This window comes from Haplochromis burtoni, unplaced genomic scaffold (assembly GCF_018398535.1).
Source record: "Haplochromis burtoni strain Fernald_Lab_line unplaced genomic scaffold, NCSU_Asbu1 Contig_1235, whole genome shotgun sequence".
NCBI lineage: Eukaryota > Metazoa > Chordata > Actinopteri > Cichliformes > Cichlidae > Haplochromis > Haplochromis burtoni.
Window position 1 is genome coordinate 47165 of NW_024583596.1, and position 14282 is coordinate 61446.

The following is a 14282-nucleotide window of genomic DNA, read 5'->3' on the forward strand; positions in this document are numbered from 1 at the left end:
GGTGTCATCAATCTTTGAATGCTGAAAAAGCACAGTGTATCCAGAAAAACACATTATATTATATAAATTATTATAAAATTTGTGTGCGCCTAACTTTTGTGCCGGTACGCCTAACTTTAAAAAGTTAGGCCTACCTGTACGCCCAGGCAAAAAGTTAGTCTAGAGCCCTGCTAGTCTAAACCAAGAGATATGACATATAACCCAGAAATAACTAAAATGACATACAGGAGAGATGTAAAATGACTGTGAAGAACAAAAACAGCAACAAACAGCTGGAAAAAGACTAAAATTACATAAAATGCCACATTAGAAACACATAAAACAATCTGTTTTGTAAAATGACCAAAATGGGATAACAAATGACCCCAAAGTCACACAACAAACCATATCTGCACCGTTTATGATTCGTGTCTCTTTCAATATTCAGATCAATGAGTTGAAGCTTCTTAACAATTTGTTCCTGCAGTCCCATAAACATCCACCTACCTGATCACAGATAAGCTCCCACTTCTTTTCATTGTCGTAGGAACGCAGCAGACGCACCTTGTCAGGTGGCAGGTTCATTGAATTCTGAAAATCAGACAGTTTTATTGCTCAAACACGTCTAGAAACAAAAAAGACAACATTTTGAACCCTTAGTCCATGAATACAGACACAAACCCTTAAAGAAAATCAAAGTAATATGTAAATCTCAACCCCCAAACCCTAAATACAGAATGAACTCTAAACTCCCAACTCTTTTTTTTTATTCACTAAACAGCCCAAGACAAAATCTGGATGTTCCAATTCACATGTCTGTACTTAAATCCACAGATTAAATAAAAGAGTCAGTCATACCAAAGGTTGCTCCAAAAACAACAAGATTTGAGCCTTTGAAGACGATCAACTGATCCTGGATCTGCTGGTTCATCCATGAATTTTTCCATGACATGAAACTTACTTTGTACCAGTTTTATTCAGTGTAAACACAATTAAATGATGGCTGTCAACCAACCATGATATCCTACTCCTGCAGGAGGATCCTGGTGTTACTAGTGGACCATGTGACCACCATTAAGTGATTCTTTAGTTAGCTTGACTTGTGACTTTTAGAGATACTGAGTCAGGTCGTATACCTTCAAAGGTCAGCTGTTTCATACTTTCAGTGGATAGCTAAAGTGGCTTACAGCCCTCATACTGAAGCTCATGTCAGGGTGAAACTTCGAGCCCTCCTATTGGTCCAGTCCCAGAGCTGCTGATCATGGTTTCCAGTATCAACGTGTTTCCCCTGTCTGACTTGGCTAATCTAATTCTCTTGTGTTTTTGAAGACCTGAACAAACTGTAGAGGGGCTTTGAGCGTGAATCTGAAGACAAGCGTGTGAACAGACTCTTGAACAGACCCAGCTGGTTCTGATGTGGTTCTGAATGTTCCTCCCTTTAGATCCAGATTCAGACCAGGATCTGTGTCTCCTGAGCCAGACTACATCACAGTTTACAGAATGAACCTGCAGAACTATAGACCTCTAGGACCAAAGACCACAGGAGAAGTGACCTGGAGAACCAGAAACCCAAAGAGGAGAAACTTACAGATCCAGAGCCCTGCAGAACCACAGGCATTTAAAACCAGTAGATCTGGAGACCAGGATCTCATGGCCTGGTGATCAGGTTCTGCAGAGACCACTAACCCACGCCAGACCTGCAGAGTGTGACTGCATATTTTCAGCATGCCTGTGTGTGTCTGTGCGAGTATCCTACCAGTGCGATGGAGAACCTCTCCTCTAGCTCGGCCGGGTCTGGCATCGGGAGTCGAACCGGAGCAGCTCTGGACCGGATGACGGCCAGCTGGCTCTCCATGCTCTCGGCGTTACCCATCACATGCGCCGTGAACACACACCGAGCAGGAACACGGGAACACACCCACCCACAGCAGCACACACACTCAGCACACACACAGGAACATGTGGTCGACCATCACTATGAACGTAGATGGGTGGTCGAGCTGCTGAAGGCCTGTCTCTCTCTCTCTCTCTCCTGTCTGACTCCTCAGACGATGAAGAGCGTCTGCCTCCTCCTCCTCTTTGCCTGTCTCTCTCTCTCTCTGTCTGTCTCTTTGTCTCTCTCCCTCACCGCTGCCACTGCCGCTGCTGATGCTTCTGCTGCTGATCCAGATGAAGCCTGCTTGGCTGCTGTGTTATTGTGTGTTTGTTTGTCTGAAATGTGTGTGTGTGTGTGTGTGAGCGCGCGTGGCAGATCAGTCGGTTAATCCTCCCCCTCTCCTCCCCCACACGAAGAAAGAAAGAGAGAGTCGGCCTCCCCCCTCTTTGTCTCTCTCTCTCCCAGCTGCAGTCTCTGTGCAGCTTGCTCCACCCTCTCTCTGCCTCCTCAGACAATGAACCTTCTGCTGCCACAGGCCCCGCCCACCAACACACACACACACACACATGCAGCGCTGTGAGTAATCTGACTCTGGATCAGCTGTGTGTGTTTTCATTAGTCTATAATAAACAAGATTTGTTGTTAAACATGTAAATCTTGGGTTTGATTCCACACATGTGCTACCATGGACACAGATTATTTACAGCAATAAACCATGTTTCCAGCTTTCAAACATTAAACGTGCTTGTATTGTAGTTTTATGATTTTAACTCTAAAACAACAATATTAAATTACACATGTACTGCAGAAAACTGCAGACTAACGAACACTCCTCCTTCATTTGTCACACAACTTCTTCACAAATAACATTTTTACCATTAATTCAAAAATGACTGATCACCATCTCACAGACGTAACTTTATGTACAGCTACTTTCAGTACCATTGATACTCATTTAGACTCTTTATATAATATCCTATTAGAGCGATTAGAGCACACTGTAGGTATTACAGGTACTGCGCTGCTGTGGTTTGTATCATATCTATCTAATAGACTCCAATTTGTGCATGTAAATGGAGAGTCCTCTTCACACACTAAGGCCAATTATGGAGTTCCACAGGGTTCAGTGCTAGAACCAATTCTGTTTACAGATACCCAATAACACACACCAATGAGTTAAACTGCAGGAATGTCTTAAAGACATAAAGACCTGGATGGCCGCTAACTTTCTGCTTCTTAATTCAGATCAGACTGCTTTCTCACTTTCCTCTGAAAGCTCCTCGAATATCCAGCCTGAAAATATCTAAATGCCTTCATTAATTTTTACTTAATAACTCAGTATTTAGTAAGTATGACTTAAAAATGTATTCAAATGTTTTAGAGTTAAACAAAAGCTCATCAGCAACAACCAGCTCTTTTCAGTCACTGCATCTCTTCCTACTCCTCCTCAGCAACAGGACAGCTCCCTCTGGAGGACACTGAGAAAACTGCAGGTCAAACTGAGAGGTCTGATTAGTGTGTTTGTGGTAATAGAGATCAATAAAGCTGATTCTGAATCTGTACTAATAAAAGCTCCACCGAGCAATCAAACAGCTGAACCGTCACACAGGATGCATCTGCCTTTAATCTGACAAGCTCATGATCTCCGACATTTTATAGTGTAAGGTTCCGGCTTTGGTTTCCTGCACAATAAAAGCCTTGCAGCTTGTCTCTTCTGAGAGGCTTTTATTGTGAAACATCCGCAGGAAGTGGGGTTTGAACTGCAGATCACAGATAAGCCAAAAACATGTGGATCAGTACTTCTGTTTGTGTACCTCAGTGTGTATTTGTACACAGTATGTCAGTTTACTTTCTCCACCTCTCCAGGTGTGTCCAGGTGTTGCAATAGATGCCTCACAGCTGCTTGTCTCTCCAGGTGCATTGTGGGTGACTGCATCTGTTTCTTTGTTGTAAAAACAACGGATCAGAGACTAAAACGTAAGCCCTGCACGCCAGCCTGCATCACACGCGGACAGGTGAGGCAGACAGACGGTCGGGCTTTCTCTCTCCTCTTCTCTCTTTCTCATCCCCTCCTTGTTCCTTTTCCTCCCTCCTCCTCCTCCTCTGTTGCTGCAGTGCCTCTGGCCTCCATCCGGTTGTCGTCATGGGAACGGTGCTGTCTCTGTCTCCGGGCTCACGGAAAACCGCTCGGGGCCCGGAGGAGCTCGCGGTAAAGAAGCCGCTGGAAGAGGAGGAGCAGGACGGAACAAGGAAGAAGAAGAGGCACCCGGTGCTGCTGCACGCGCTCAGCTGGAAGAAACGGCTCGTGGCCGCGCGAGCGAAGAGGAAGGGAGGGAAGAAAGTGAAGCCCGCAGTGTCCGAGCCCAGGCACGTGCAGCAGGAGCGCCGCGAGCCCAGAGTAGCGAAGCCCGGACACAAACATGGACCCATCCCGGTGCCCGTGCCCACGGTCCCAGACCAGAACCAGAGACAGGCCTGGCCCGAGCCGCTCGTGTCCCCACGGAGGGTGGTGGTTCAGGTGGGTGAGTCAGTGAGGGGTGCTCATGTGTGTTGGCAGAGGTCATCAGCTGGTTTCTAATCAGAGACACGCAGACAGACAGCGGGTAAGTGCATGCGCTTGAAGGTCAGAACATTAGGAACAGTGAAGGCAGAAAAACGTGACGCTAAATAATAAAAATGGAGAAGCCGTGAAACCTAACAAAGGAATCAGGAATAATAGATGTAAAATAATTAATATAAATTCATTCATAAAATAAGATTTTTATAAAATGGGGGTGTAAGAAGAATTATTCTGAAATTAATAATAACTAGAAACTCTGTGGTGAATACAGTTTTATTGTTAAGGGTGTGAGGTGGTTCAAAGACAGTTTTCAGTCTAAAAAACCCGGAGGAAAAAAACTCCCATCTGATTATAAAGTTTAAAACATCAGAGGGCACCACACACATCCACCCAGAGGACAGGTTCCACCTACAGAACCTTCAACAGAACCTCAGGTTCTACAGAAACCCAAACACTTTGTTCTACTTCCTGTGTTACAACAAAAAGCTTCCTCTCCTTGCTCCTTGTTTCCTTGTCTTCTCTGCAGGCGTCCACAGGTGAGCTCCTACGCTGTCTCTCCGACTTCATGTGTCGCCGCTGCGTCAAACTGAAGGAGCTCTCATCCAATCAGATCGTTCTGTGGTTCAGAAACGTGGACCGAGCGTTGCTGGTTCAGGGTTGGCAGGTGAGAGCCCATCTATGTGTCTGTGCTAGTCTCACCTGTCCAGAGCTGTTATCTGCATTCATTTACCTTAACCTCAGGGTTTAACATGTGTGCTTACATGAAAGGGGCAGGGCTTGTAACTCCTCTGGCCAGTCACGGTGTTTACAGTGGTGACAGCTGAGCGGCTTATTTCCAAAGGAAGACAAACTGTATATTAGAGAGATATGAAGGTTTCAGACATGCTACAGACTGAAAGTAACAGACTGCTACACACAGAGCACTGTCGGTGGAAACGTGTGTGTTTGTCTGTGTTTGTGTGTGTGTGCACTTTAACTTCATGTTGTATGTTTTTATTTCATATCTACTGTGGTATTTAATAAACATGTCATGTTACTGTAGGTTGTTGCTGTGTTTACAAACTGCTGCTGAAAATTAACCTCAGCATCGATGTTTGGGCGTTGCATGTTAAAAATGATAAAACGTTACATTCAGGTCATGTTAGCACAGCTGAAAACTGGAGGAGCATGCTTGGTTTTGTTTGGCTTGGTTTGGTTCTGCTTGGTTTGGTTTGGTTCAGTTTGGCTTTGTTTGGTTTAGGTTGGTTTGGTTGGGTTAGGCTTGGTTTGACTGGCCTCCTCAGTTTCTGTGGGCTCGATTATTGTCTCAAGAGAACATCAGACTTCAGGGAGATCGATGATTGGTGGCAGTTCTTAGACATGAGCCTCTGAAGCCTTGATCTCTTTCAAATCCCTTCTCCAGAAATTTGCAGTGGCAGTCAGAATGAAGGAAGACGGGTGGACGAATAACTACATGAACAAATCAGTCCTCCTCTTACTTCCAGCATCAAGTCTGAACTGGGTTGTTTAATCTTCAGTTTGCAGCCGTCTGCTTTTAAGGGGTTAATGATGTAACTTTAATAAGGAGAGATCACTTGGATGAATTGAATGTAATTCACTGAGATAGAGAAATTATATTATTTTAAATGTATTCTGCCATTAGAATCCGATGACCCGTCATGGCAAAGTGGACTACCAGTGGTGATAGGATTTAGGACAGGACTCCTGGGAGTCTAGACACTGGTTTGGATGGGGCTCCAATTGAGGTGTCTATGAGGTGGAGATGGGATGGAGGTGGGATGTACAAATGAGAGTCTGAAAGGGAGAATGACTGAGAGCATAGATTGAATCTATGCAAATTGGGGGCTGATTGGCTCAAAGATGGCGGGCGATAAAATGATTGGACTAACCATGTCAGTACTGAGATTGACAGCATGGGAACTGATAATGATGCATAGAACAGAAAAAGAGCCTAACACCCAGGAAAGCAGGTAGATGTATACTTATTGAACTTAGGCATAAGCTTCATAATGATGTCACTTGGATGTCTTCTGCTATTGGTCAGTCATCATCGGTGGAAGTGTTGTGACATATAGGTGCCTTTCAGACCCTCAAGGTCACCTCACAGTAGCACGTAAACGTGAACTAATAGATAACAATGATATTAATCCAGAATAATTCACCTATTAGTTCAGCTGCTCTTTCTGTAGTACTAGTACTGTTGTCCCTTCATTGGCCTGTCATTGGCTGGCGTTGGCCAGGTGGTAGAGCATGTTGTCTGCTAAATGGAAGGCTGATTGTTTGATTGAGATCAGTCCACATTTTGAAACGTGTCCTTGGGCATTGTACCGTCCTCAGAAAGACCACTATAGTGAGTGTAAAACAGCTCTGTATGAGTGTGGATGGACGTGTGGATGGATGAGTGGACAAATCTGTGGACAGATGTGTGGTTGGATGAGTGGACAGATGTGTGCATGGATGTGTGAATGAGTGGGTGGATGGACGTGTGGATGCATGTGTGGACGTATGGGTGGACAGATGGGAGGATGGATGGGTGGATGACTCTAAGACTGGTTGTAAAGTCCACTCTCGGTTGTCCCCCTGCAGGACCAGTGCTTCATCAGTCCGGCCAGCCTGGTGTTTGTGTACCTGCTGTGCAGGGACGTGGTGGATGAGGATACTGCTTCAGAGCACGAGCTCCACGCCACCTTCCTCACCTGTCTCTATCTGGCCTACTCCTACTTGGGCAACGAGATCTCCTACCCCCTGAAGCCTTTCCTAGTGGAGTCCAGTCGTGATGCATTCTGGGATCGAGCGCTAGAGCTGATCGAGCGCCTTAGCGGCGACATGCTGCGAATCAACGCCGATCCACACTTCTTCACCGAGGTGTTTCAGGACCTGAAGAAGCAGGGCACATCAAGAGCGAGGGAGGCGGAGAAAGATGGGAAACAGCAGGAGAAGGAGGAGTTGAAAGAGGGGCAGGAGGAAAAGATGGAGAAGAAGGAGGAGGTCAGCAAAGAGAAACCTGAGGAGCAGCAGCAGCAAGAGAAGGAGGGGCCGAATGAAGACGATGAAGAAGGCAAGCTGGATGATCTGGACCGCTAACAGAGAGAGGAGATCGGCAGTGTTTGTTACAGAGACTTGCCCAGCAACCATTGACCCGCCAGGGTCTAAATGTAAACCGCTGTTAGCGCGGCGACTGACAAGCGGCAGGCGCGATGCCAAAAGTTTTACAGACACTAGCTCACTTTAACTGCATGATGTCAATCAAGCTTGTAGACAAGTTACCATGGCAACCCTACCATCTCAAGCCTTATTTTGTTTAGTTGCACAATTTGGGGGCAGGGACAGAAAGCATCACACGTGACAGCAGCATGTTCAGGTCAACGCTGGTTTTGGTTCTGTTCTGAGGTTTTGTTTCTGAGTTGGTGGGGTTTTTTTGGGGGGTGGGTGGGTGTTTCTGGGTTCTGCCATTCTTTAAAAAACAAACCATGTATTGATTTTTTTTTTAATGGGACTCACCTGAATGCTGCCCGTCTGAGGCGGTCCGCTGGTTAGAGTTGGGGTAACAGGTGACAACCTCTACAAACATGCAGGTTAGCATGTGGTGATGCATAATGATTAAATCTGGAGTTTTAATGTGTTAATGAAACAGTATCACTTAGTTTTATAAGGACAGAGCAGTGATGCTGTACGCCCTGTACCTGCACAGGTGTGTGCACGAGTGAGTTCCAACCAGAAAGAAAACCATGTATTTTCTTTTGATAGAGTCAGAAAAGCTGGAGGGGGCAGACATAGAGCTTTAAAACGACTCATTTTTTATTACGTCTGACTCATCGTAGATGGAGTGCACAGGGAGATGTTTGTGGTTCATGAACTGCAGGTTTTTTTTTTTTGGTTTTTTTTTAATCATTGGACGTTGATCAGCAGGACAGTTGGTGATCGTCTCAGCTCTGAAACTGTCCTGTGCTGATCAGCAAGCTGCTTCAACTCGTTTCCTTCCTTTACTTTAGCTGGACTGAAGTTACTCACTGAGAGACAGGGATGCAGGAAAGGTTCCAGGTGTTTCACTTCATGTGGTTGTGCAGATGAAATCGTCATTGAAAATAACTTGTTATTGTATTTATTCAGCTCATCAGAGCCCAAAGTGTATTTATTGATCAGAATCAATATTATTGAATGTTGAGTGGAAGATCTCCTCCTCCAGGAGGTTAGGGATGAAAATCTGACATTTTAACTTCCTGTAAACATAGTCCCATTAACAGAGCTGTGTAATGCAGATTTTCTCAGACAGGTCGTGTGACCTGGCAGTCAGCTGACGTGATTTTGATATTTTCTGTCTCTGGTCTGAAAGTTGAATGTAAAAGCAGTCAGATCGACTGACCCTGCTGAACCATCATCATAAACAACAAAAGTCAGCTGTGTGTGTGTGACCTCTTATTTCCCTTTTCACCTGTGGTTTCATCTGCAGGCCACACTCTGTTCTACCTGCCTGTATCCATGGAATGAAAGATGAAGGTTTGAACCTGTCTGCTTGTGTTGTTTGGGTAACCCTCGGTCTTCAGACGGGACGAGAGTTCAGACCTGAGTCCCAGTTCATCCTGTTAGCCCTTTAAACTAGATCTTAAATGTGCCACTACATGCACACTGCTAAATCTGAAGTGGCCAGAAGTTTGTGATGTGATGACAACTGCAGTCGTGGTTATTTCAGCCCCCTGACTGATGCCGAGACTCTGAGAGACAAGACCCTAAGTCAGGGGTGGGGAACTCAAGAGCTGGTGTCCTGCAGGTTTTAGATGTGTCCTTCTTCTTCTTCTGAATCTGAATCTGTGTAGGGTTTATTGGTGGTTGGCAAACAGCAAGATGGTGCATTACCACCACCAACTGGTGTGGAGTGTTAGATGTGCACTTGATCCAACACAGCTGATTTAAATGACTAAATGACCTCCTCAGCATAGCTGTATCCCAATTCAGGGTCTGCAGCCTTAAGTACGCAGCCTCAACGGTCCTCAAGGGCCGCGTACTCAAAGACCGCTAAGGCTGGAAGTGTGAGGCTTGTGAAATGGGGCGGTCTAGCCTCCGTTGCGCTGCCCAGGTTGCCTAGCAACCATGATAGCTGGAAACGTGTGGTTGACAGAAATGAAGGAGAACATATTTTGCTTGTTTGTTTGTTTCCACACGAGCTTTGTGTGATTTAATAAGTATCTGAGGCTGAGACCACAGGACTAAAACATGATTGTTGGGCTTCATATCTGTACTGAACAGTCATATAAGATTAGTTAGTAAATAACAGTTAGCTAATGTTGTTCATGAGACTAAAGTCAGTGTAAATATGATATGGCCAATATAATAGTTATTATATTAATCATTATTAGTTATTACAGCAGTGAGTTTGAACTCTCAAATCAAATCACTTCTATTGTCACATCACATGTGCAGGTACACTGGGACAGCACATGTGAGTGAAATTCATGTGAGTGAACTGTGTGTCAAATACTGAGCTTCAGTAAAGATTCAAGTTGCAGTTATTTATATGTCCTATCACCTTAAATCTTCATTCAAAGACACTCAAGTATCTTTGACAGTGTATATATAGATGTATCATATATAAGAGACAAATATTGTTCGTTTAATTTGTTGGCATTACTAAATTTGTCTCAATGCTTACATATATGTGTAAAAAGAAAATGTACGAGCTGTGATAACTGTTTCTGATAGAATGAAGAGTAGACTGATATATGAAATATTCATTTATTGGGTGAGAAAATCAGACCATGTCATAACTGCTTTAAGTCATACAGAATAGACATCAGAGCCTTAAACAGGCTGACTTCTGCTAAATGGGTCAAACTGGGCAGAAAGTCTACAAACTAGGGCTGCACGATTTTGCATAAAATGAGAATCATGATTTTTATTAACTGCACATCAACTTCGTAACAGTTGAGACTGAACATAAAAACAATAAATAAACATAAAAACAACAAATGTCTCACGTTTTGTTGTTGCCGCAAAATGTTGTACTGCTTGAAATTCCGTCTCCACCGTTGCTCGACGCTGCGTGTATAGAGCAGGTAGTGCAACAATAGAAAAATAGTTGCGGGACGGCACTGTGTAGCGTTTGTCTAGGGTGTTGATCATTTTCCTAAATCCCTCGTTTTGCACAGTGTTGATGGGAGCCATATCTTTGGTCAGGTGATAAGTGATAGCCTCCGTAATTTCTTTGTGCCTGCGGGAGTTCGACGGGTATAGGGAAGCGCTGTATAAGGTTCCCGTTATTGATGTTTGGGTGGTTGACCGGGACGGATTTTCTCCTGTCACTTTCTCGTCATCCCTGACGTGCTCTCCGTTGTTTTTTCCCTGCTAATTTTAGCATCACACGGCACAGCTTCTGTATCACGTGGTATAAGGCTCCGCCCTTGTCATTTGTTGAGCAGGAAGAGTGAGCGCTTGTTTTCATGCAGATTACGTCCCGGATCAAAATGCGGTACAATCGTCGTCGTCTTTTTTTTTTTTTTTTTTTTAAATCGTTGTCATTTGGAAATGAGATCGCACATAAGTATGAATCGAGATCGCGATTTTCTAACGATTAATCGTGCAGCCTACTACAAACACATAACATCCTTACAGAATATGATGTAACACTATAGATCAACTTAGCTCAGAATATATAAAGCATATAAACAATTACAGCAATATGATGCAACAAACACAGCAGTGCTACTGATCCAAAATACTCAAAGCTTCATAGAACTGAAACCAACATTTATTTTTAGCTCCATTCTGCTGCTGATACAGACTTTAGGTTTCTGAACATTAAACTTGTTGCTGCCTTTCATAGTGTGTAACTTGAAGGCCCTGAGTACCTGAGTACTCACTAAAATAATGATCATACTTTTTTGACACATGAGAATGAACACACACCCCCGTTCTCTACTAGCCATCGGGGCGGGGGGGCTGGGAGGAGATGTTGGCTGTCCGATTGGCCTCCCTGCTGCTGCGGAGCCTGGGACGGTCTGCTTGCCTCCACCCCGGGGGGAAGGGTAACATCTCTTGGGTCTGGGTTCTGTTTCCCCCTCTGGGGGCGAGGGTACCTGGACCCGGGGTATAGAGTATGTTTGGGGAGTGTGATTGTGTGTACATGTCCAGGCCTGGTGCCTGTTGCTCGGTCAGGCCTCTTCCGGGGCAAAGGGGGGCCCTCGGGCCTCCGGCCTCTGGGCCTGCGGCTCGGTTCACTCTGGCACAGCTGGCTGCCGGCAGAGCCGGCGGGCACGCCGGTGCAGCCCCCTCTAGCTTCTGCTCGGTGGCTACTGGGTGACGCCTCGTCTGGGGATCCTCAGCCCTTCCCATGAGGGTGGCACGGATGCCCCTCCGGTGGTCCTCCTTGGGCTCTCGCACTCTGGGGCCTCTGGATGTCTGGGGCCTGGATCTCCTCCATGCCTGCTTCATGCCCTGGGGGACGGGGCTATGGCTCTCTACATCCTCTTGCAGACCATTACATGTGGAAACCATTTGAATACAAGCGCGCTGATCCACACAGGTGTGCACACGGGTGTTCACTGTTCGTAGACTTAAATTACACCTTTCTTGGCTGCTACTTCAAAGCACATTGTGCGCTGTCTGTCCTGCGTGCTGCACAACAACATTGAATATTTAGTATTTACTGCTGTTTACACTTAGCTAGATTAATGCGATGGTGTTGTGTTTAGTATTTGCTTGTTTCTATTCTTTCTCTCTCAACAGGTGATCCAGGAGATTTTTTTCCCCTTTCTCACTGTCCCTCTCCCCTTCTGTTTTTCTTTTCCTTCCTCTTTCTTTCTCCCTTTCCTATCCCTCACTCATGTCTGTCCCGTCTGTAACAACTGAAAATAAAATAAAATAAATAATAAAAACAAAGGTCGATCAAATGGACCAATACGGCAATGCCATGATGATCCATTTGGCAAAATAAATCCATTGGGTATCCTTGTTGGTCTTCAGACAACAATTCTGACGGCTAAAGAACCAAATGGGACAGGCAAAAAAAAGAAAAAAAAGAGAAAAAAAAAAGAGAAAGAAACAGAGAGAGAGTGCAGGACAGACAGACAGGTGACAGTCTCAGGTGTACACACTGCTACACAACAGCACCAGAGAAGCAGGATTTAGTGTTTGTGTTATTACGAGTGCTAAACAAGAAGAGTTCCCAGATGGTGCAGTGGACACATGTGTGACTGCTGTGATTAAAGCATCTTTCTTTCAGCTTAACGAGTGAACCGTCAGCTCGTTCAAACACACGTTAAAGTCCGTTTGGCTCGACACCACCGAACAGAGGCAGCAATATAACATAGCTAACATTAACAGTGCAGTGAATCCTGCTTGTGCCGTGATATTCAGGACTGCAAACCGAGCAGCATCACTGACTTTCAGCTTGTTGTGTTTGTGGATATATGACTGACTTTAATTATCCATAAAATCATCACATTCTCTGTAAGATTAAGGTCGACTATTGAACGGTGTATATTTTAAAGTAAAAGTTTTAAAACAAAGTTGGTACTAACATCGCTAATGTTTGAAACTTTGCCGACCTGTGGCCAACAGTAATGATTTAATGTTCTTCGTTATTAAACGTTTGCACGTAAATAAGTGACACAATTCAGTATTTACTTTTAAAAGTTTACTCTTCGACTGCCTCGCTTCAGCTGTCCGCTTTTTTTTCTGTAAAATTATCCACACCATCGCCGCGCTATGAAGTCTGGGATATGTTTGAAGGATACACCGACCCATCCTTAAAATTCAGGGAAATAAGGACTCATTTGAGGGCCGCATTTTGAGCAACCTTCGAATTGGGACAGCCTCTGTCTCGTCAATGTGACGTGATCAGCCTTAAAATGCAGCCTTTGAGGCAGCAGACCCTGAATTGGGATACAACAAACATGTCTTGAAGTTCTCCAGAGTCCTGGTAATGAACTAATCACTTGATTCAGGTGTGCTGACCCAGGGTGAGATCTAAAACCTGCAGGACACCGGCCCTTGAGTCCTAGAGTTCCCGACCCCTGCACTAAGTCGAGACCTGGAGAGCTGAAACTTGGATAATCAGTGTCTGTGTTCACTCGATTACAAAAGAACTAAGTTGGTAAGGAAAAGACACATGACAGAAAGACAGGCGGGTTGATGGATGGATAACTTGATGGATGGATTACATAACGCAACGTAAGCACATCTACAGATGTGAACACAGGTCACATGATCCCAGCAGTCATGTGAACACAGCCTGGCATAAACTCTTTTTTTTTTAAAGAGGTCCCAGTGTGAGTAATCCGTCCAGTGTGCCCGGTAGTCCATGGTTATGCTCAGGTTTACTGCGTGAACTGGGGCTCATCTCACGCAGCATTACAGGTATTAACCTAATCCAGCCACAGATGTGTTTCTCCAGCTGTCTCTGTTTCACTGCAGAGCCGCTGCATCACTGCTCCGCTTTTTCAGAGTAACTCAGGCACAGGTCATATGATGCAGCTCTGCTCACTGCCCATTGGTCCAGATTTACTGCAGAAAGAGAGAGAGATGAGAGTGAGGTGAACAAGGAAGTAAAGTCACTCTTCTTCGTCTGTTTCATTCAGCAAACTTGCAGTGCTCCCTGCAGCACTGTCAGGGTGAGCGCTGCACTTTTCGGTTTACGTGTTTGTACCTCAGCTGCTGCTTCATTATTAATAAATGATGACTAAATCAGACCAATGTCAAATTCAAATTCAAAATTCAAATTTTTATTTGTCACGTACACAGTCATACACAGTACGATATGCAGTGAAATGCTTAGACAACTGCTCGTGACCTAAAGAAAACAAAAAGGAAAAGGCTATGAATAAGATAGGAAATAAATATGAAAAATTAAAAAGGGTAAATTTAACTAGGAAG

The 14282-nt window shown here is 44.7% G+C and overlaps 2 protein-coding genes across 4 annotated transcripts in view; one reads left to right on the top strand and one right to left on the bottom strand.

The window, feature by feature from the left end:
* fmnl2b (formin-like 2b) overlaps positions 1-2347 on the bottom strand; it is a 32653-nt gene extending 30306 nt beyond the window's left edge. For both annotated transcript variants that reach the window (XM_042216752.1, XM_005952056.3), the window contains exons 1-2: positions 1736-2347; positions 487-570 (exon numbers count right to left, since the gene is read on the bottom strand). In XM_042216752.1, the coding sequence (XP_042072686.1) occupies positions 487-570; positions 1736-1852 (201 nt within the window). In that variant the 5' untranslated portion in view covers positions 1853-2347. The remainder of the gene's footprint in view (positions 1-486; positions 571-1735) is intronic.
* Positions 2348-3624: 1277 nt separating this feature from the next.
* LOC102293093 (cyclin-dependent kinase 5 activator 1) lies at positions 3625-8812 on the top strand. Of its 2 annotated transcripts, XM_005952058.2 has the most exons (4): positions 3625-3870; positions 3971-4373; positions 4942-5079; positions 7002-8812. In XM_005952058.2, exons 2-4 carry the CDS (start codon positions 3999-4001, stop codon positions 7497-7499), a joined length of 1011 nt encoding a protein of 336 aa, XP_005952120.1. In that variant the 5' UTR covers positions 3625-3870; positions 3971-3998; the 3' UTR covers positions 7500-8812. The 2 variants fall into 2 exon arrangements, with proteins under 2 accessions (XP_005952120.1, XP_014186498.1); XM_014331012.2 differs by having other exon boundaries at positions 3625-4373.
* The last annotated feature ends 5470 nt before the right edge of the window (positions 8813-14282 follow it).

Excerpts from the sequence above, each read along its gene's own strand:
- LOC102293093 (XM_014331012.2), top strand. The coding sequence starts at position 3,999 with ATGGGAACGGTGCTGTCTCTGTCTCCGGGCTCACGGAAAACCGCTCGG. Across the intron at positions 4,374-4,941 it reads CACGGAGGGTGGTGGTTCAG|GCGTCCACAGGTGAGCTCCT; the intron begins GTGGGTGAGTCA and ends TCTTCTCTGCAG. Across the intron at positions 5,080-7,001 it reads TGCTGGTTCAGGGTTGGCAG|GACCAGTGCTTCATCAGTCC; the intron begins GTGAGAGCCCAT and ends GTCCCCCTGCAG.